Source organism: Hylobates moloch, unplaced genomic scaffold (genome assembly GCF_009828535.3).
Source record: "Hylobates moloch isolate HMO894 unplaced genomic scaffold, HMol_V3 SCAFFOLD_8, whole genome shotgun sequence".
In the NCBI taxonomy this organism is placed as follows: domain Eukaryota; kingdom Metazoa; phylum Chordata; class Mammalia; order Primates; family Hylobatidae; genus Hylobates; species Hylobates moloch.
In genome coordinates this window covers 37644009-37667838 of record NW_026652283.1, presented here as the reverse complement: position 1 = coordinate 37667838, position 23830 = coordinate 37644009, and the positions used below count along the sequence as shown (strand labels likewise).

At 44.4% G+C, this 23830-nt stretch overlaps 1 protein-coding gene across 2 annotated transcripts in view; it reads right to left on the bottom strand.

The window, feature by feature from the left end:
* LOC116472935 (protein argonaute-4) overlaps positions 1 to 17375 on the bottom strand; it is a 53276-nt gene extending 35901 nt beyond the window's left edge. Inside the window, exons 1-3 of one of the 2 annotated variants that reach the window (XR_009214433.1) lie at positions 16968 to 17199; positions 7699 to 7864; positions 1375 to 1495 (exon numbers count right to left, since the gene is read on the bottom strand). Coding sequence is in view for 1 of the 2 variants with exons in the window: in XM_032160231.2 (XP_032016122.1) it covers positions 1375 to 1495; positions 7699 to 7864; positions 16968 to 16986 (306 nt within the window). In the remaining variant the exon portion in view is untranslated. Of the gene's footprint in view, positions 1 to 1374; positions 1496 to 7698; positions 7865 to 16967 lie in introns of both variants that reach the window. The other variant, XM_032160231.2, reaches the window with a different exon arrangement.
* Between the last annotated feature and the right edge of the window lie 6455 nt (positions 17376 to 23830).

Genomic DNA, 23830 nt, shown 5'->3' with positions numbered 1-23830 from the left:
GGCAAATCATAGAATGACATGCAAAACAATAAGAATACACATCAACAGATGTATAAATAGCTAATATACATAACATATCTAAAAAGATATATACCAAACTACTATAGTAGTTTCCTTTAAAAAGGAAGATGGTAGTGAGGGTGCAGATAAGTGGTGGAGGCAGTAAATCACAGCATTTCTAGATTGTCTGGATAAGTTTATTATGAGCATATGTTCACACAGTACTTTTCTAATTTAAAAAAAATTGTGCTATTATAATCTATTTTCATAAGTGAGTATTATATAGTTTTCTATAATTTATAAAACCCTGTTGTTCAGATTCAGGTAGTACTTTGTTAAAGTACATGGTTAATGTGAGAAATTACGTAAAGATGACACAATCAACCTAAATCCTAATGCTCATCTCATTTTCAATTATCAGTTAACTGAGACAAGAGAATATGGACAGAATAACAAATCTATCATCACTATAAAAAACAACTCTGGCTGGGTGTGGTGGCTCAAGCCTGTAATCCCAGCACTTTGGGAGGCTGAGATGGTGGATTACCTGGGGTCAGGAGTTTGACACCAGCCTGTCCAACGTGGTGAAACCCCATCTGTACTAAAAATAATAATAATAATAAAAATTAAGGCCAGGTGCAGTGGCTCATGCCTGTAATCCCAGCACTTTGGGAGGCTGAGGCGGGTGGATCACCTGAGTTCAGGAGTTCGAGACCAGCCTGGCCAACATATAGTGAAACCCCCATTTCTACTAATAAAATACAAAAATGATCTGGGCGTGGTGGCACATGCCTATAGTCCCAGATACTTGGGAAGCTGAGGCAGGAGAATCGCTTGAACCCAGGAAGTGGAAGTTGCAATGAGCCGAGATCACACCACTGCACTCCAGCCTGGGCGACAGAGCAAGGCTCCGTCTCTCAAGGAAAAAAATAAAATAAAAATTAGCCAGGTGTGGTGGCACATGCCTGTAATCCCAGCTCCTTGGAAGGCTGGGGCAGGAGAATCCCTTGAACCTGGGAGGCAGAGGTTTCAGGGAGCAGAGACCAAACCACTGCATTCCAGCCTGGGCGACAGAGTGAGATCCCATCTCAAAAAAAAAAAAAAAATTCTAAGAATTGATGTGTTATTACAGAAACTTTTCTTTCTTCTCACATACAGATTTTTTTAAATTGATATATGACAGTTGTACATACTTTTGGGGTACATGTGGTATTTTGATATCTGTATGCAATGTGTAATAATGAAATCAGAGTAATTAGGATACCATCACCTCAAACATTTATGTTTTTTGCGTGTGCTGGGAAGAAAAGGAAACATTTTTGTCATCTATAATTACTACTAAATGAACTAAGTATTTCTTGCTCTTAAACTTACCCTATCCCGTCCAATTGGCAGTGGATGTGCTGTGTACATGTTTCTTTTGCCATCATACCCAGGCTGCCGATCACCAAATATTTGCATCTTGAAGTGCCGCACCATTGTATCTACTACCTCCCTTCACGGTAATGGAGATAATGGCAATTAGCTTTCAGAAATGGTGAACAGTAAGAAAAGCATCATCACACCTTAATAATTTAAATTTGATTCAGTATTACTTGGAAAAAGTAAGAGTTAAGGTTACAATTGATTCGAGTACTTTAAAAAATAGTTAACTAAAGAAAGGTAGCAACAAGTGTACAAAAACAACTATAAGATGATATCAGAAATGGGGAATAAAAGAGAGAATAACATTTATGGTATCCTCTCAACCTCCTCTTTCCAAAATCCTCTCCTGTGACAAACACAGCCTTATAAGAATAACCTGGCTGGGTGCAGTGGCTCACGTCTATAATCCCAGCACTCTGGGAGGCTGAGGTGGGTGGATCACTTGAGGTCAGGAGTTCAAGATCAGCCTGACCAACACGGGGAAACCCTGTCTCTACTAAAAATACAAAATTAGCCGGCATGGTGGCACGTGCCTGTAATCCCAGCTACTCAGGAGGCTGAGGCAGGAGAATCGCTTGAACCCAGGAAGCGGAGGTTGCAGTGAACCGAGATCGCGCCATTGCACTCCATCCTGGGCAACAAGAGCGAAACTCCGTCTTAAAAAAAAAAAAAAGAATAACCTATCTTGGATTTCTAAGTTTGACACAGAGGTACATCACTAAATGATGATAAGTTTGTCATCAAATCAATATCCTGGCTGGGCACGGTGGCTCATGCCTGCAATTCTAGCACTTTGGGAGGCTGAGGCAGGTGGATCACCTGAGGTCAGGAGTTCGAGACTAGCCTGGCCAGCACAGTGAAACCCAGTGTCAACTAAAAAAATTAGAAAACTTAGTCAGGCATGGTGTAATCCCGGGGACTTGAGAGGCTGAGGCACGAGAATCGCTTGAACCCAGAAGGCAGAGGTTGCAGTGAGCTGAGATCGCGCCACTGTACTCCAGCCTGGGCAACACAGTAAAACTCTGTCAAAAAAAAAAAAAAAAATCCTTATTCAAGTATATTGGTTTTGAGAAAGAGAATCAGCAGGAATTCAAAAATCTGAGGATCAGTAAATCTAAGATCCATGATACACAAACAAATAAGTCAACCCCTTTGCCTAATGCTAGTGATTTATTATTCTGTATACCGTCTTGTCTTATTCCAAAGTGCTTGTCTAATTTCAAAGTGCTTATTCCAAGCAGTGTAGACAAGGGAATGATGTAAAATATTCTCTTTCCAAAAAGATTATTAATATAGCTTCTTTGTTTTTAGAATGAAAGTCTTTTTCTCAATCAAGCATGCAGAGCTTTACTTAAGTGTTCTTGCATATATGCCAGATCACACTGTATGCAGGCTGTGGAATAAATGCAGTGGCAAAAAAACTGGTGTATAGAGTTTAAGATATGGACAGACCAGGGTTTGTGAGATTTCTGAATGCTAGAGTCAATGAAAAGTTAGGTGCTTTGACTTAGCAACATTTGTGAGTTTCATGTGTGGGAACGATATCTTAAAAGCCAAAATACATCACAACTAGCTAACACATTTATATTACTACTAATGAAATCTGTGGGAAAGTCATGTTTACAAACCAAATCATGAGATTGAAAAAAATTGATGGAGAGACATGGTATTGTACAATCTCCATTTTAAAGAGCTAACTTGGCCGGGCGCAGTGGCTCACGCCTGTAATCCCAGCACTTTGGGAGGCCGAGGCGGGTGGATCACGAGGTCAGGAGATCGAGACCATCCTGGCTAACACGGTGAAAACCTGTCTCTACTAAAAATACAAAAAATTAGCCGGGCGTGGTGGCGGGCGCCTGTAGTCCTAGCTACTCGGGAGGCTGAGGCAGGAGAACGGCGTGAACCCCGGGGGGCGGAGCCTGCAGTGAGCCGAGATGGCACCACTGCACTCCAGCCTGGGCGACAGTGAGACTCTGTCTCAAAAAATAAAATAAAATAAAATAAAATAAAAAAATAAAGAGCTAACTTAAGAACTATACATTTTCATACTAGAAAAGAGTAATTTCTCATCTTACATTCTTAAATTCTGACCAAAAAGTTTTAGAGTAAAGAGCTACCTTCACCTCTAGTCTCATTTAATCTTCACAGCAACCTCGTAAAACAAATAGGAAAATGATTATGGTCCTCATATTAAAGAAAGGAAAAAAGAAAAATTCAGAATGGGCAAGTGACCTGTCCCTGGTCACACAATGATTAAGTGGCAGAACTGCATGACCTTGGACAAGTTACTTAATCTTTCACATGTCTGTTTCTTCATATGTAAAGTTATGATAATAATAATAGTAATAATAATACTTCCCTTGAAAAGTGGTTGTCTTAATTGAGCAAATACAGAGTATTTATTTATTTATACAGTGTTAGGCATAACACATAGAGTATTTAGAATGGTGCTTGTCCCACAATAAGCCTTTTTACTCTGATCTGCTCATGGATATCATTCCAAGAATTGTCTTCTCTCCTAAATCATCAAATTTTTCCTTTTTACTGGATTATTCCCTTCAGCATACAAATACGCTCTAATTTCTCTCATCTTAAAAAAAAAATCAAACTTTCTTGGGCCAGGTGTGGTGGCTCATGCCTGTAATCTAGCACTTTGGGAGGCCGAGGCAGGCAGATCACTTGAGGTCAGGAGTTTGAGACAAGCCTGACCAACATGGTGAAACCTCGTCTCTACTAAAAATACAAAAATTAGCCAGGTGTGGTGGTGCATGCCTGTAATCCCCGCTACCTGGGAGGCTGAGGCAAGGGAATCAGTTGAATCCCAGAGGTGGAGGTTTCAGTGAGCCAGGATCGCACCACTGCACTCCAACCTGGGTGACAGAGTGAGACTCCATCTAAAAAAAAAATACATAAATAAAAAATTAAACTTTCTTAATCTCAGTTTCTCCTCGTCTGAACATTCTATTTCTGTGCTCCCTTTTGTATGAAAATCCCTTGAAAGAGTTGCCTGTAATTCCTCTTCCCCTTTCTCCCTTGAACTTTCTCCAGTAAGGCTTTTTCTCTACCAAACTACTCTTATCAAAGTCCTCCAGTGGGCTCCATATAGCTAAATTCAATGCTCTTTGAACATTAGATAATCCATCCTTCCAAATTAAAACATCTTCTTCCTTTGCCTCCAGAGCACCACTCCCCTGGTTTTCTCCTATCCCAGTGTTCTCTCCATGCCAATCTTCCTGCTGATACTTCCTCATCGCCTTTAACCTTTAAGTTAAATCTTTAAATATTGGAGTGCTTCAAGACCCAGTATAGAAGCCTTATTTTCTCCACACACACTCACTTTCAACATAATCTCATCCAGTCTCATGGCTTTATCATCAATAAGCTCATGATTCTCAAATGTTTGTCTCCAGCCTCGATCTGTTCCCTGAATCCAACCTTAATACTGTATTCAACCTCCTTTTTTTTTTTTTTTAAGACTCAAGAGTCTCACTCTGTCACCTGGGCTGGAGTGCAGTGGTGCAATCATGGTACACTGCAGCCTTGACCCCTGGGATCAAGCGATCCACCTGCCTCAGCCTCCTGAGGTGGGACTATTGGCATGTGCCACCGTGCCCAGCTTTTTTTTTTTTTTCTGAGATGGAGTCTCACTCTGTCGAACAGGCTGATGTGCAGTAGCACGATCTCAGCTCACTGCAACCTCCGTCTCCCGGGTTCAAGCGATTCTTCTGCCTCAGCCTCTCGAGTAGTTGGGACTACAGGCACACACCACCATGCCCAGTTAATTTTTGTATCATTAGTAGAGACAGGGTTTCACCATATTAGCCAGGCTGGTCTCAATCTCCTGACCTCGTGGTCCACCCACCTCGGCCTCCCAAAGTGCTCACATCCAAAGATGTGAGCCACTGCGCCCGGCCTTTTGTTTTTTTTAACATAGACAGAGTCTAGCCATGTTGCCTAAGCTTGCTGCAAACTCCTGGCTTCAAGCAGTCCTACCACCTCAGCCTCCTAAAGTGCTGGGATTACAGGTACGAGCTACCACAGCTGATTTCCACTAGCATGTCTAATAGTCATCTCAACCCTGATGTCCAAAACGCACAGGTCTCCTGATCTGCTACTCCCTGCTTCTGCTTCTCTTGCACTTTTCCCCATCTGATAAATGATAACTCCTTTTTTTCCAGTAGCTCAGGACATAAACCCTGGAATTAATCACGACTCATTTCTTTCTTTAACACCACATGTTCAATCCATCAGTAAGTCTTATTGACACTAGTGTGAAAATATTTGCAGGATCTGACCACTTCTCATCACTATCAATTATACTACTCAAGTCTAAACCACCATTACTTTTCACCTGAATCATTCCAGGTGCCTCTTAATTAATTTCCATGCTTTTCACCCTTACCTGCTAGGGTCTAATTTCAGCACAGCATCCAGCGCAATCCATTAAAAATATAAGTTTGTCATGTCTTAGATTTATTTAGTCATGTTGTGGGTTTAGTATTTAAAACTCACCTAACCGGAATAAATGACAAAGTGTTATGAATGCCTACAAGTTCTGCATGATAGAGGCCTTCTGAAATTTCTCCAACCTCATCTCCTATCACTCTCCCCTACTCACTCACTTGCTCCAGCAATCCAGAATTATCTGCTGTTTCTTTCTTTTTTTTTTTTTTTTTCTTTTTGAGACAGAGTCTCCCTCTGTTGCCCAGGCTAGAATGCAGCGGCACGATCTCCGCTCACTGCAACCTCCATCTCCCAGATTCAAGTGATTCTCTTGCCTCAGCTTCCCAAGTAGCTGGGATTACCGGCACGTGCCACTACACCCGGCTAATTTTTGTATTTTTAGTAGAGACAGGGTTTCACCATGTTGGCCAGGCTGGTCTCGAACTCCTGACCTCAAGTGATCTGCCCGCCTCAGCCTCCCAAAGTGCTGGGATTACAGGCATGAGCCACCACGCCCAGCCCGCTGTTTCTTGAGTTCACCAAGCTTCTGACTTTGCCTGGGACACTCTTCATGCAGATATCCCTCACCTCCTCTAGGTCAAATTTCACTTTTCAGTGAGACTTTCCCTAGCCATTTGCACACATATATACATATACATACATGTGTGTATATCTACATATGCATGTATAATGTATATATAAACATATATATTCATTCATATATAAATCTCAGTGCTCATCCTATCCCCATTTCCTATCTTCCATCTCTACTTTCTTTTTCTTTATTGCATTTATTACCAACTAACAAAATATATGTTTTGTTTGCTTCTTCATTTATTTTTGGTCTTCCCCATTAGAATATAAGCTCCTCAAAGGTAGAAACTTTTGCCTGTTTTGCTCATGGTGAATTCCCAGAGCATAGGACAATACCTGGCACAAAATAAACACTCAATAAAATATTTGTTGAATGGATCAATGTTATCCATTACCACCACTTCTACTACTATTAATCTCAGTTACACAATAGCCAATAATGGGTTTACATGAGAATGAACTATACCAGAAAGCCAAATTTTGATCCATAATGAGAAAAATACCAAGCGGCACAAAATATTTAACTTGACAGCAAAGAGCAATCTTAAAAAAGCAAGAATCTTAATATCAAATATTGCCTAAATGTCACTGCATAGAAACAGAGAAAACGAAAGTGGATGTATACTCGGCACACTGTAAGAATATTTGCTACAGGGCTGTCTTCACACCAGGTAAATTCCTGCTATACAGACCACAACACTTACATTATCTCATCAGGACCACTCTTAGATAATGCTAGAAATAACTAGAGCTTCTCTCTGTGCTTAGTTTTCTCAATACTCCAAGATGACTTTTCTGTCTTTCTTTTCCCCCAAGAAAACATCTGCAAGTAATCTTCTGTGTGTATATATATATATATATATATATATATATATATATATCTTTATCATGTCCAAAACCAACATATAATAATAAAATTTGAATTTCCAGATAGTTCTATTTCCCATAGACATTAATGTCTTCACCTATTATAGTAAATTTTTGCTACTCTTGGTCAATGAGAGTGACCTTTCTTTCTCATAATTAAATAAGTGTTTACTGACTAATAATATATCCAGCACTTTGCTAGAACCCACAGAGGATAACCAAGCATGCGACAGCAAACCTGCTATTAAGAAACCTATCATCTTAGAGAATAACAAAGTCTACATGTTGGATGAATTTAGAGAACAATATGATACATAAATAAATTATATGCACTTAAATATACAGAAATCCACTCTTTCTAATCCTTACCTGTTGACTCTACGAGGCCGTTTTTCGGGCTTAATATCCACATCATAGTGATACACATCTATTTTAGGAATCTGAACCTGAAAATGATTGGCTAACAGTCGAATTGGTTTTCCAACAGTTCCAAGGCCAGGACGACGAGGTGGCTGAAACAGGCTAGCCGGAGGTCCTAAAGAGATTGAAAGACATTTGCTGTACTATTTTTTTTTCTTTTTTCTTTCTTTTTTTTTTTTTTGAGACAGAGTTTCGCTCTTTCACTAGGGTGGAGTGCAGTGGCTTGATCTTGGCTCACTGCAACCTCTGCCTTCCAGTTTCAAGCGATTCTCCCGCCTCCGCCTCTCGAGTAGCTGGGATTACAGGAGCCCGCCACCAGGCCTGGTTAATTTTTGTATTTTTAGTAGAGACAGGGTTTCATCACGTTGGCCAGGCTGGTCTTGAACTCCTGACCTCGTGATCCAACCGCCTTGCCCTCCCAAAGTGCTGGGATTACAGGCGTGAGCCACTGCACCCAGCCTGCTGTGCTATTTATTCTTCTTCTTCTTGATGATGATGATGATGTCTACAATTATTGAGATCTTATTATTCACTGTATGTACTCTAATATAAAGAATCTGGGGTGTCTTTTGACCTAAGGTTCTCTAGATTTCTTTTTTTTTTTTTTTTTTTTTTTGAGACGGAGTCTCGCTCTTTCACCCAGGCTGGAGTGCAGTGGCGCGATCTCAGCTCACTGCAAGCTCTGCCGCCCGGGGTTCCACCATTCTCCTGCCTCAGCCTCCCACGTAGCTGGGACTACAGGCGCCTGCCACCTCGCCCGGCTAATTTTTTGTATTTTTAGTAGAGACGGGGTTTCACCGTGTTAGCCAGGATGGTCTCGATCTCCTGACCTCGTGATCCGCCCGCCTCAGCCTCCCAAAGTGCTGGGATTACAGGCGTGAGCCACCGCGCCCGGCCTAAGGTTCTCTAGATTTCTAAATATTTTGCCAAGTTGCTATTATTTTTAATATAAGGACATCAAAATTAGAATGACGAATTCCTCTCAAGCATAGGCTACAGTATAAAATCTCACATGAGCATTAGTAAAGCTCTATAGCTAGACTTACAAAATTATATGCATTTTAAAAACCATCTCTAAACTCTGGAGCCACCATCCCCAGAGTTGGAAATGACCTATTAATCTCTCACAAATTAGCCTGCATCATTATAAATTGTACATATAGGAGATTAAACCACAGCTCTATTTATCAATTTATTTGCTAATTTCGATAGTGAAACAATGCCAATAAAGCTAGACCTTCTCGTTTATAACTTGATATTTTTAGAACCTGGACAATCTGAGATTTCTTGCTCATAAGATCTAGTTTATTCCACAGACATTTATTTATTTATTCAGTTATAACATGCCTAACCTGTACTATGGACTCAGAACGAAGACAGAGCCCCTTCTTTCAAAGAATGTACAGCCTAGACCACTGGTTCTCAACCTGGGCAATTTTGTTCCCCAGGAAACATTTGGCAAATATCTGGACACATTTTTGGTTGTCACAACCTGAGGAGTGCTGCTGGCATCTAGTGGAAAGGACCCAGGATACAGCTACGCATTCTACAATGCATAAGAGAGCCCCCCACAACACAGAATTACCCAGTCCAAAATATCAATAGTGCTAAGAGGTTGAGAAACGCTGGTGTAGATTAATCTTTCCAAACTATTTCAAAAAAGAAAAGATTCCATAAGTTAAAGAAACCTTGTATACTCTCTCCCCTCTTAAAATTTCAATGCATATTATCATCTTAAATTCTCTAAAAAGTCATGTAATAAATAAAACTGGTTAACTTTACCTCATCATTTAGCTAACTTTTTTTTCCCCACAGAACTCTCTCTCTCTCTCTCTAAGACTTGAACATCTATTAATACTCGGCAGAGAAAGATCTTGTGGAGCACAGTCTGGGAGACACTTGTTGAGAGAAAATCTTACTCCTTTTGGATGACAATATCAAGTGGATACTGGCCTAAAAAATGAACATCTTTTCTGCTATGAATAGGCATTGAGCAAAGTGGGCTGTGGTTACAATGGAAAGTTACAACAGGTTCTGTTACTGCAATGGCATTTCAGTGAGAACAAAGACTTCACTAAGGACAGAAAACTTGGAAGCAAGAAGTTGTTCTGGGCCAGGCATGGTGGCTCACACCTGTAATCCCAGCACTTTGGGAGGCCAAGGCAGGCAGATGACCCGAGGTCAGCAGTTTGAGACCAGCCTGGCCAGCACAGTAAAACCCCGTCTCTACTAAAAATACAAAAATTAGCCGGGCACGGTGGTGGATGCCTGTAATCCCAGCTACTCGGGAGGCTGAGGCAGGAGAATCGCTTGAACCTGGGAGGCGGAGGTTGCAGTGAGCTGAGATCGCATCACTGCACTCCAGCCTGGGTGACAGAGGGAGACTCAGTCTAAAACGACAACAACAAAAAGAAGCTGTTCTGTTCCAACATCACTTAGGAAAATTAGAGCAAATACTTTATGATATTTATGGTTACAGATCACCATATTCTAACACTTAAAGTATTAAAAATCATTTTACATATTAATTATTCATTTTCCCACTATATTCTACTTATCCTTCAGAATTAGGTTTAGATGTAACCTCCTTGGAAAGCTTTTCCTGATTCTCCCAGACTAGAGGATCCGTCCTCTGTGTTCAAAAGACTCTCTCTATAGGGGAACCCATAGAACAAGTATAAGAAACCACTTGTTAAGTTACTCTGTTTCCTTCACTAGATTGCAAACTCTTATAAACACCGCATGTTCTCACTCATAGGTGGGAATTGAACAATGAGAACACTTGGACACAGGAAGGGGAACATCACACACTGAGGCCTGTTGTGGGGTGGGAGGAGGGGGGAAGGATAGCATTAGGAGATATACCTAATGTAAATGGTGAGTTAATGGGTGCAGCACACCAACATGGCACATGTATACATATGCAACAAACCTGCACATTCTGCATATGTACCCTAGAACTTAAAGTATAATAAAAAAAAATAAAAAAAAGAAATGAACCTCCTGTTAATCTTCTCAATATCTAATGCAACAACCATCACGTTGTAAGAATTCAATAAATGTTGAACTGAACAGTATCAATAATCCCAGATAGAATCTAAACACAAAAATGATAATTATCTTTCTCTCTCCTTCCTTCCTTCCCTTCTGTCCTTCCTTCTTTCCTTCCTTCCTTCCTTTTCTCTCTCTCTCTCTTCTTTCTCTTTCTCTCTCTCTTTTTTTTTTTTTGAGATGGAGTCTCGCACTGTCGCCCAGGCTGGAGTGCAGTGGCGCAATCTTGGCTCACTGCAACCTCCACCTCCCGGGTTCAAGAGATTCTCCTGCCTCAGCCTCCCAAGTAGCTGGAATTATAGGCACGCGCCACCACGTCCAGCTAATTTTTTGTATTTTTAGTAGAGACGGGGTTTCACTACATTGGCCAGGCTGGTCTAAAACTCCTGACCTTGTGATCTGCCCACCTCGCCCTCCCAAAGTGTCTCTCTTCTTCTTCTCTTCTTCTCTTCTTTCTTCTCTTCTTCTCTTCTTCTCTTTTCTCCCTTCTCTTTCTCCTTCTTTCTTCTTTCTTCTTTCTTCCTCCTTCTTCTTCTTCTTTTTTTTCTTTTTTTGAGCCAGGGTCTTGCTCTGTTGCCCAGGCTGGAGTGCAGTGGGTCATTCATGGCTCACTGCAGCCTCGACATCCTGGACTCAACTGATCCTCCCACCTCAGCCTCCAGAGTAACTGGGATACCACGCCCAGCTAATTTTTGTATTTTTGGTAGAGACAAGGTTTGGGGTTTTGCCATGTTGCCTAGGCTGGTCTTGAACTCCTGGGGTCAAGCAATCTGCCCACCTAGGCCTCCCAAAGTGCTGGGAGTACAGTCATGAGCCACCATGCCCAGCTGACAATTATTTTTCAATGAAGCAAAAGCACATAATTTATACTAAAAGTATTCTTTTTTTTTTTTTTTTTTGAGACGGAGTCTCGCTCTGTCGCCCAGGCTGGAGTGCAGTGGTGCAATCTTGACTCATTGCAAGCTCCGCCTCCCAGGTTCACACCATTCTCCTGCCTCAGCCTCCCCAGCAGCTTGGACTACAGGCACATGCCGCCACACCTGGCTAATTTTTTGTATTTTTAGTAGAGACGGGGTTTCACCATCTTAGCCAGGATGGTCTTGATCTCCTGACCTTGTGATCTGCCCGCCTTGGCCTCCCAAAGTGCTGGGATTACAGGCGTGAGCCACCGCGCCCGGCCCACTAAAAGTATTCTTATTGCTTGGAGTTGAGTTCTACTTCTAGTGTACAAGGGGACCTATCAATACAACTGATAAGACAATTACAAACAAGGTAACAAGGTAAGAAGTAAATAGTAAATAATGTGAGAGGTGATAAACATACTGAATTAAGCCAATTAAATCATATAAATAAGTCAACTCTGCATATTTCAAGATACACTTAAGCAATCACTGTATCATTCATAAAGTTGTAAGAGGCCAGGCACAGTGGCTCATGCCTGTAATCTCAGCACTTTGGAAGGCTGAAGCGGGCAGATCACCTGAGGTCAGAAGTTTGAGACCAGCCTGGCAAACATGGCGAAACACTGTCTCTACCAAAAATACAAAAATTAGCTAGGTGTGGTGGTGGGCAACTGTAATCCCAGCTACTTGGGAGACTGACGCAGGGGAATAGCTTGAACCTGGGAGGTGCAGGTTGCAGTGAGCCGAGATCATGCCACTGCAATCCAGCAAGGGTGACAGAATGAGACTTGTCTTAAAAAAAAAAGAAAAAAATGTTGTAAGAAATACAGCTTTATAATAGAAATTTGAAAATAGAAACTTGGATCAAATGACTTGCTTAAGGACGTAAGACTTTTGAGTTTAAATACTAACTAGAATCCAAATCTCCTAACTCCTAGCCTAGCACTTTTTCTTCCCAATATACTTCATAATCTTGTGATACGTATTATTATCTGAAGTACTTGATGTCAAAGAGGCAGAGGCAGAAGAATTGAAAGAAAAACGATTAAGAAGTGGCAAAAAGTAAATATTATTTTTATCTCCTTTCCTTGGCAAACACAAAAGTTAGATGGTGAGTGGTAATTTCTTTTAATAAGCTTAGAAGATTTAGTTTGAAAATTATAACTTTTTTCATTCTAGAAGCTAATTTCTTTTTTCTTTTCTTTCTTTCTTTTTTTCTTTTTTCTTTTTTTTTCTTTAATTTGGCCTAAACAACAGACATTTATTTCTACAGCTCTGAAGGCTGGGAAAAATCTGGTTTCTTTGAATTTAGCCAGCTATCTACTTAATGAAGCAATAAAGCACAGTGGCTAAAGCTCTGGAACCAAATTACCTAGGTTTAAATCCTGGTCTCACTACTCCCTAATTGCATGACGTTGGGCCAGTTTCTTGGCCTCTCTGCATCTCGGTTTCCTCATTTATAAAATGGGCATGTGTGTAATAATAACGGCATCTATCCCATGAGATGATGTGTATTCAAGGTTTAACATAAAGGCTGGGTGCAGTGGCTCATGCCTGTTAATTCCAGCACTTTGGGAGGCCAGGGCGGGTGGATCACAATGTCAGGAGTTCAAGACCAGCCTGGCCAAGATGGTGCGACCCTGTCTCTACTAAAAATACAAAAATTAGCCGGGCGTGGTGGGCACCTGTAATCCCAGCTACTCGGGAGGCTGAGGCAGAGAACTGCTTGAACCTGGGAGGCAGAGGCTGCAGTGAGCCGAGATGGCGCCACTGCACTCCAGCCTGGGCGACAGAGCGAGGCTCTGTCTCAAAAAACAACAACAATAACAACAAAAAACGTTTAACATAGTGCCTTGCAATAGTAAATGCTCAGTTAATGTTAGCTATTATAATTGAATTTGTAAATTTTTTTTTTTTTTTTTTGACGGGGGGTCCCTTTCGCCCCCGGTGGGGGGCAATGGCGCAATCTCGGCTCACTGCAAGCTCCGCCTTCTGGGTTCACGCCATTCTCCTGCCTCAGCCTCTCCGAGTAGCCGGGACTACAGGCGCCCGCCAACACGCCCGGCTAATTTTTTTGTAGTTTTAGTAGAGACGGGGTTTCACCGTGGTCTCGATCTCCTGACCTCGTGATCCGCCCGCCTCGGCCTCCCAAAGTGCTGGGATTACAAGCGTGAGCCACCGCGCCCGGCCTGTAAATGTTATAATCATTGTTAGTGCTCAAAGGTCCCTGAGGTGGTTGGTTTTTTTTTTTTTGATGGAGTCTTGCTCTGTCACCCAGGCTGGAGTGCAGTGGGACAATCTCGGCTCACTGCAACTTCCGCTTCCTGTGTTCAAGCGATTCTCCTGCCACAGCCTCAGGCTACAGGGGCACACCACCACACTCATCTAATTTTTATATTTTCAGTAGAGACGGGTTTCACTACGTTGGCCAGGCTGGTCTCGAACTCCTAACCTCAGGTGATCTGCCCACCTCGGCCTCCCAGAGTGCTGGGATTTCAGGCGTGAGCCACTGTGCCCAGCCCCTGAGGTGTTTTTTTGTTGTTGTTTGGTTGGTTTTTTGTTGTTTTGTTTTGTTTTGAGGCAGAGTTTCTTTTTGAAGTGCGATCTCAGCTCACAGCAGCCTCTGCCTCCCAGGCTCAAGCCATCCTACCACTTCAGCCACCAGAGTAGCTAGGGCTACAGGTATGCCACCATGCCCAGCTAATTTTTATATTTTTAGTAGAGACGGAGTTTCACCATGTTGGCCAGGCTGGTCTCGAACTCCTGGCCTCAAATGATCTGCCCACCTCAACCTCCCAAAGTGCTGGGATTACAGGCATGAACCACCACAGTTTTATTTTCAGGGTATCCCAAAAATGTGGTGACAAAGTCAGATAACTGCATTCTCTGAAAGGACAACTGATATGACTTAACATAGAATAGATGAAGTGGGCCTTAATGAAGAGGAGATGATTAGATTAGAAGTCAAATGACCCAAACTCTGGTCATTATTTCACCACTTGGCCCTTTGAAACCCTAATGAAGTCACTTCATCCTCTCTGAATCTCACTTTTCTCATCTGTAAAATGGGATAGCTACCTGCCCTGCCTACCTCCCAGAGGATCAAATGAGCTAACAGTTATAAAAGCACTTTACAAACTATAAAGTACTGCAAACAACATATTACCAAAATAAGTGGAAATCTAATTAATTATATTTCTGAGTATTGGCAGAAACTGAAATAGGTTGCAGGGGGGCAGTGGGCAGGGAAGGACAGAACAAGACTAGAAGGCTTCAGGGACTGTTCAAGCGAGGAGGGCACAAAGCACTAGATCCAGGTGTGCTCTGCCAAAGAAGCAGGGATGATTCTCTAGGTTCTAAAACAGCCTGGATGAATCATCCCACAAGACGATCAACTCCCTTTGCTCTGATTCTATGCTTAGCAGGCAGCTACTTATTAGTTGGGTTTCCAAGGTACTGCAACACCAAAAAAGGAGTTTGCTAGAGAGCAGACAGCAAAATATTCCACACAACAGAAAAGATCCATGTGACATTTTGGCTTATTCATCAGTGTCTTATAAATGTGGTTAGTAAGAATTAATTTTCCACAATCTGAACAATCCTGAGTGAACCACTAAGTCCTCAAACCTGCAAAAGCTAAAATCAAACCAAAAAAAAAAAAAAAAAAAAGAGTCCCTGGGCAGTGCCTAATATCACCAGGTTGATCCTTTCCATGAAATTCAGTTTATGCCCACGGTTACACAGTTTCTTTTGATATCAGATCATAAATGCAACAGTTGTTTCAATTATGAATTACTAGGGGGAGGGAAGAAATATCTGTTGAGCATCTATAAGCACAGTCTCTATAATAAGACTTATCATATACTCTCACTTTATTCTCTCAACAATCTTACAGAACATAATTATTATTACCCTCAATTTATAGACGAGAAAATGAAAGTTCAAAGGAATTGAGTAATTTGCCCAGGGTCATACAACTATTACATCAGTAGATTGAATCTGTTACATTCCTGAAGACCTGATCATGTCTTTAGCCAGGCGACATATCTGAAGTTAACCTGGCATAATACACTGAAGTTTATCAAATAATATTAATGCGGCAAGCCAATTTATTTTTAAAAGGCATATGAAATTTGATTACGAGGGCCTTTAAACAATACTTTAAGAAGCAAATTAGGGTGGGGTTTAATCACTCAGCTATGCAAACAAGTGCTAAGTAAACAAACCTGCCAAGTTTCCAAACTCAAGTGGCAACTCGAATTTTCTACGCACTAAAAAGATGAAACACTCTACAACTAAGTTCATTATGTAGGTAAGGTTTGAATATTAAAGTTAATTCCACCACAGCCCCTAAACCCTGCGCTACTTAGCCAAGGCAGTAGAAACCTGTTGGGCTTTGAGGTGGAAGCACCAGGCCCCAATACTCAGGGCACTTGTTACAGCCTGGAATGGTTCCTCTGGTTTGGATAGAGAGAAATAACCAGAGGCCATCCATATCCACAACAAATTACAGTTTCCAAAGCACTTTCTCCTTCATTTGATCCTCACAACCACTCATAACCCAATTAGAAGAGAACTCAAGGCATTGAAGCCTGTGCTGGAGCAGACTGACTGGCAACTCCCGTGTCACTCAAAGGCTGGCTCAGACCACTCTGGGACTAACACACAGACTGAGTGACAGATAGAAGCACAGGACCATGTTCTTTGGGACATCAGAGCCTTTCAGAAAGGGTGGGCATTTTATCCCTTGACCTTCAGAGATCATGAGAGGTGTTTGGATGAAGTTCTTCTTCCTCATCTGAAGGCTCTGGACCGTCTGCCAGTGCAAAGAAAAATAGGGGCGCGGCCCCAAACCAGGACTGCCGGCTGGTAGTAGGCGGCGGGGCCCTTTTCCCGGTCTGGGCCAGGCCTCCGCGTGCACTGGGTAGCGGACCGTCCCTTCTGAGGCCCAAACTACCCTCGTCGCGACCCCGGGCACATATCATCTCCCCGAGGTGGGGCCAAGAGTGGCCTCCACCCGGCAACGCGGGTCACCTTCCCGAACCTCCCCCCTGGACCTCGGGATCCACCCAACGGCCCGCTGGGGCGCGGTCACCGCCCCCCAGGCCCGGGTCAGCTCCCTCCGCTTCGTGCTGCGGGGCTGGGGTCCCCTTCCCCGAGGCCTGGCGGCCCGAACCCGGAGAGGCGACGGGGCAGCGAAAGTCCCGGCCGCCCGCCCAGGGCCCCGGGCCCCGGGTCCCGCCCCGACCCGAGCTCGCTCCTCACCGGGTCCCAACGCCTCCATGGCGGCGGCGGGGGCCGCCTCGCCCCGGTCCCCGGCGCCTCCCGCTCCGGGCCCCGCCGCCGCCGCCGCCGCGTAACGCTTGATCTCCGGAATATTGGCGCTGGGGTGGCGCCGCTGAGACGCGGGCGCTGGGCAGGGGGCGGCGGCGGCGCCCGGCCCGGGGACAGGGACCCGGCTCTGGCTCTTCCGGCCTCAGCGACAACAAAAACAATCTCCGCCGCCGCCGCCGCCGCCGCCGCCAACGGGAGCGGGAGCGGGAGCCAGCGCGCGCGCCCGCCGGGAGGGAAGGGGGCGCGGGGTGCGCGGGCCCGGGGTCCCGGCGGGCGGAGGGGCGTGCGCGGCCCCAGGCGCGGAGTCCACAGAGCCCGGCGGGGGGCGAGGCGGGTCGGCGGGACGGGCGCGCGCCCGGAGGGGGCAGAGCCCGGTGGACGTGTCGGGCACGCGCCCGCTGGCCCGCTCTGCCCCGTCCACCCGAGGAGGCCGTCCGGTGGCCAACGGCTCTGGGGGCTACGTGCCATCCCCCCAGGGCGTCCTGCAAAAGATCTGGATTCCAGTTCCCTTGACCCACAGATTCAGTTTTCCACTTCTGTGAGTGGAAAGTGTACTGAGATTCACAGGAGCCACCTCGCCTCCCTCCTCCCACCCCAGATCGCTTCTGTCATCCCGTCTTTTAGGGTCACCTTAGACGCTAGCAGTCCTCCTTCATCCCTTCATCCAGCACCACACACCCAACTGTGCGTCCCTCTCCGTATAGCCGGAAGGCACCACGGGAATGGACCTTGATGAATGATGCATTCCCTCCCTGGTCCCATGACAAGCGCCTCTGGTCAGCAAATCACCAGTCACTTTAGAAGAGAAAGGTCTTGGCCGGGCGTGGTGGCTCACGCCTGTAATACCAGCACTTTGGGAGGCGGAGGCGGGTGGATCACCTGAGGTCAGGAGTTTGAGACCATCCTGGCCAACATGGCGGAAGCCCATCTCTACTAAAAACACAAGAAATTAGCCGGGCGTGGAGGCAGGCGCCTGTAATCCCAGCTACTTGGGAGGCGAGGCAGGAGAATAGCTTGAACCCGGGAGGCGGAGGTTCCAGTGAGCCGAAATCGGGCCACTGCACTCCAGCCTGGGCGACAGAGAAAGACTCTGTCTCAAAAAAAAAAAAAAAAAAAAAAGAGAGAGAGAGAAAGGTCTTGCTTTCTTGGATGCCTTCCCCTTAGCAGACAAAAGCCAAGGGAGCAGCACCACCTCCAAGGCAGCATGGTCAGCCCAGCAGGCCCAGCATCTTTAGGGCTTTCAGTAAGGACTTTGAGTGGGAGAACACTGGACAACAGACCAAGAAGCAGTTTCTAGTCAGCAGAACGAAGGAGCCCCTTGTCCACCAATTGAAAAGGTACGATGAGTGTATGTGTGTGTGTGTGTTGTATTCCTTTGCTAGGGCATAAGGTAACAAAGTACCACAGACTGGGTGGCTTAAACAACAGAAATTTATTTTCTCACAATTCTGGAGGCTGGGAGTCAGAGATACGATGTAGGCAGGGTTGGTTCCTTCTGAGGCCTATCTCTTTCACTTGGTAGTTGGTGGCCTTCTCCCAGTGACTTCACATGGTCTTCCCTCTGTGCGTGCCTGTGTCCAAATTTCCTCTTCTTATAAGGACAGCAGTCCTATTAGAGTAGGGCTCACTCTAGTGACCTCATTTTAATTTAATTACTTCTTCAGAGACCCTGTTTCCAAATACAGTCACATCCTGGGGTGCTAGAGTTAGGACTTCAATTACAAATTATTGGGGTGGGGGACAATTTAGGCCCCTAGCATGTGTGGTGGGATATTCATTTGAGCGCCTGCCATGTGCAGTCATAGAGCCAGGTAGATTTTTTATGTAATGATAAAAAATATTAGCATCACACCCTGGCCATGCACTCTGCTATGGGCTTCTCATTGTCACTCAATCTTTACAACCACCAGTAAGGTAGATATTGTTAAGAAAGGTATTTGTACCTTTGATTTGTACCAGATGATGACACCGAAGCTCAGGGAAGTTAAGTAAGTTGGGCTTTGCATTACATGATGCTGCAGTGAAGCATGGGAAAAATTGGAGTTCAAATCTTGCATTTAAGTACTGGCTAATTCTCTCCCTGATTGGCTCTGGAACTGGGACTTTTAATCTAGTGTCTACATTCTTGTCTACTGATATCATACCCTATATTCTTTTTTTTTTTTTTTTTTTTTTGACACGGAGTCTCACTCTGTCTCCCAGGCTTGAGTGCAGCAGTGCGATCTTGGCTCACTGCAAGCTCTGCCTCCTGGGTTCACGTCATTCTCCTGCCTCAGCCTCCCGAGTAGCTGGGACTACAGGCACCCGCCACCACGCCCGGCTAATTTTTTGTATTTGTAGTAGAGACGGGGTTTCACGATGTTAGCCAGGATGGTCTCAATCTCCTGACCTCGTGATCCGCCCGCCTCGGCCTTCCAAAGTGCTGGGATTACAGGCGTGAGCCACCACGCCCAGCCACCATACTCTATATTCTTTTCACAGCATCATGCTACCTCTCTGTTAAACCAGATAGTAACTGGAAATAGAAATAGGGGACAGAATGTTCAAAGGAGAGAAAGTATTTACTAAATGATCAGACTGCTGCACAGCTAAGAAGAAAAGAAAAACCAACTAGAGTTGGCTGGGCGCGGTGGCTCACGCCTGTAATCCCAGCACTTTGGAAGGCCGAGGCGGGCAGATCATGAGGTCAGGAGATCAAGACCATCCTGACTAACACAGTGAAACCCCGTCTCTACTAAAAATACAAAAAATTAGCCGGGTATGGTGGCAGGCGCCTGTAGTCCCAGCTACTCGGGAGACTGAGGCGGGAGAATGGCGTGAACCTGGGAGGCGGAGCTTGCAGTGAGCTGAGATCACGCCACTGCACTCCAGCCTGGGTGACAGAGCGAGACTCTGTCTCAAAAAAAAGAAAAACCAACTAAAGTTCAAGTTTTTCACTTCACGCTAAGTTCCACCTACAGTTTAAACAATGCCGGTGTCTCCAATACCCTGGTTTGTGGCTGACTCTCCCAACCCCACTTCCTAACAAAATTTCTCCATATTCTGTTTGCTACCCTGAGCAGAGACCATAGCTTGTTCCCTGGACTGAAAATAGTTTTTCCACCAGCTTTAGAGACTGAAGTATGAAATTTATTTACCCTATAGTTCCAGTTGGGACCGAAATGTCTCACTCAACAGACTGATTCTTGATTACTCTGATCATCTACCTTCTTATTTCAAAACTCACTCTCACTCAAACACCCACTGTTCCTTTTCCAAAAACTATTCCTACAGAACCCTCCCAAACCAAATTTCTGTAGTCAATAAACTCCTCTAAACCTCGGCCTGCTCAGCAAACCCTCCCTCCACTTCCTGCTGTGGCTGAGAAGAAGCCATGACCCAGAATGTTACTTCCCCTGCAGCTCTCTCTGATGGTGGTTGCTCATTCTTCCACATCCCACATGCCTCCAGGACAGGGTAGGGCATGAGTAAAGAATTGACAACATATTTGCCCCCATCGTACGAAACTTTGAATCCTTATTTTCATATTAAAACCATTTGCCAGTCGGGCGTGTTGGCTCACGCCTGTAATCCCAGCAATTTGGGAGGCCGAGGTGGGCGGATCACGAGGTCAGGAGATCAAGACCATCCTCGCTAACATGGTGAAACCCCGTATCTACTAAAAATACAAAAAAATTAGCCAGGCGTGGTGACACGCGCCTGTAGTCCCAGCTACTTGGGAGGCTGAAGCAGGATAATCGCTTGAATCCCGGAGGCGGAGGTTGCGGTGTGAGCTGAGATTGCGCCACTGCACTCCAGCCTGGGTGACAGAGAGAGACTCCATCTCAAAAAAAAATAAAATAAAATAAAATAAATAAATAAATAAAACCATTTGCCATCTAGCCACACCATCACAGAGCCTCCTTTGGGGGTGTAGTTAACTCAACTCCTGGTCTTATGTTTCATTCCAGGCCTGGCTCCCATGATAGTGAAAATCCTTGAGGGCAGGGCTCATTCAAGTATTCAGGTTTGTTCTCTGTTGTCTACCAACCTACCAGGCACCAAATGACTATTTGCGGACATTTATGGAGTGAATGAATGAAAAAGTGAATGTGTAAATTGTGGAAGCTAAAAATGGTCCAGTAGAGGGGCCAAGGTGAAAAACTCTGGGTGAGGTGCCAGCTTCTCTAGAGCACAGATTTTCAAATCAGATGGTCCTGGGTGCAAATCCCAGTTCCTCAATGCACAAGCTCTGAGTGTCTTAGGTATGTCTCATCACCTACTGCTTAAGGATGTCTTGAGGAGGAAGTTAAATTATATATGTGCCTGCTCCTGTGTATCTGGCACAGAGATAGTTACTAGTTCTCCTTCCTTCCTACTGTTCCCCCTGCAAAAAGTCACAATGTGATGTCTCTCTTCTCCCATGCTACTGTCATGCTTTCCTTTGAGAGACACTGAGCTCAAGATCTCAGGTGAGTCAAGAGAGGAAAGCAGCCTGTAATCCCAGCACTTTGGGAGGCCAAGGTGGGCAGATCACCTGAGGTAAGGAATTTAAGATCTGCCTGGCCAACATGATGAAACCTGGTCTCTACTAAAAATACAAAAATTAGCTGGGTGTAGTGGCGGGCACCCGTAATCCCAGCTACTCAGGAGGCTGAGGCAGGAGATCACTTCAACCTGGGAGGTGGAGGTTGCAGTGAGCCGCGATCGTGCCACTGCACTCCAGCCTAGGTGACAGAGTGAGACTCTGTCTCAAAAAAAAAAAAGAGGAGAGCAGAACCCTCAAGAACTGAGCATGTTTACATGTCTTATGCCTGAGCCACCTGAAGACAGGGCCTTGGCTCACCCCTCTTGGGGTAAGAGCCAGGCACAAAGAACATCCTTGATCAAGGTGTATAAGTGGAACTGAACTTCTTGAATATATCAGTGCTCCCCTGAAGCTAGGCTGTGCCAGGGGGAGCCTTACTAGTGGATGCTGTGCTAGAAAGCAGGGCTCCAGCCACCAGTGCTGCATGGGGCATTCTGAGCCACTGGTCTCTGTCAGTGCTTTGACTCCCCAGCCTTTCCTCACCCCAGCTTTCCTCAAAGTCTGGAGCTTAGGATGTGAGGAGGAGCTTCTTTGGTTTATCAATTGGGCCAGGGGCTTTAATTCTTCTTTAGCTGGGGAACCCCTTATTCAAATAAAAATCTTCAATGTAAACTGAAGTGGAGCCACTCTGTTAGAGATGGACAGAGACCTTCATTGAACACTACTGAACTAGACCAGCTCGCCACGAGCCACCACCTGGCATCTGAATAGAATTTCGGCCCACCTGCTCCTACTCAATTGGCAGCTTTGCTCTTTTGCATCTTTCTTTTAAGAGATGGGGTCTCACCATGTTGCCCAGGCTGGTCTCAGACTCCTGGGCTCAAGTGATCCTCCTGCCTTGGCCTCCCAAAGTGCTGGGAGTACAGGCATGAGCCACCTCGCCTGGGCTTCATTGCTTTTTGTGGCTGAATAATATTTCACTGTGTGGATATGTCACATTTTATTTATCCATTCATTAGTCGGTTGACATTTGGGTTGTTTCACTGTTTGGCTATAATAATACTGCTATGAACATTAATGTACAAGTTTTTGTGTGGACATACATTTTCAGTTCTTTTGGATATAATCCTAGAGGTAAAATTCCTGGGTCATATGTAACTCTATGTTTACCTTTTGACAAACTGCCAAACTGTTTTTCCTCAGTAGCTGTGTCATTTTACATTTCTACCAGCAATGTATGAGAGTTCTAATTTTTCCATATTCTTGCCAACACTTAATTTTATTTATTTATTTACTTTGAGACAGGGTCTCCCTCTGTTTCCCAGGCTGGAGTGCAGTGGCGCAATCATGGCTCACTGTAGCCTCAACCTCCCCAGCTCAAGCAATCCTCCCACCTCATCCTCCTGAGTAGCTGGGACTACAGGCGTGCACCACCACATTCAGCTAATTTTTGTATTTTTTGTAGAGAGTAGAGACAGAATCTCACTCTGTTGCCCAGGTTGGTCTTGAACTCCTGGGCTCAACTGATCCTCCTGACTTGGCCTCCCAAAGTGCTGGGATTATGGGCGTGAACCACTGCACCTTGCCGACACTTATTTTTAGATTTAAAAAAATTATAGCCATTTCTCTGGATGTGAGGTGGTATCGCCTTGTGGTTTGCATTTTCCTAAGTACTAATGATGTTGAACACCATGTACTTACTGGCCATTTGTATGTCTGCTTTGGAGAAATGTCTATTCAAATCTTCTGTCTTTTTAAAAATTGGATAATTTATCTGTTTTGTTATTGAGCTGCAGGAGTCCTTCATACATCCTTGATACCAGTCCCTTATCAGGTGATTTGCAAAACTTTCCTACATTCTGCTGGATGTTTCATTTTCCTCTTTTTGTTTTTAACATTCCTTCCTGCACACTGAACTATTTCACTTTTTTAATGGTGTTCTTTGAAGTACAAAAGTTTCTAATTTACATGAAGTCCAGTTTATTTTTTTCTTTGGTTGCTTGTGCTTTTTTGTTATTATCTAAGAAATCTAATCCATGATCCTGAAGATTTATTCCTATGTTGTCTTCTAACAGTTTTAGTTTTAGCTCTTACATTTGGGTCTTCGGCCCATTTTGAGTTAACTTTTGTATACAGCATGATGTAGGGGTTCAAAATCATTCTTTTGTATGTGAATACTGAGTTGTCCAAGCACCATTTGTTGAAAAGACTATTCTTTCCCCTAATGAATGGCCTGGCACCCTTGTTGAAAATTAGTTGACTGCTGGGCACGGTGGCTCACACCTGT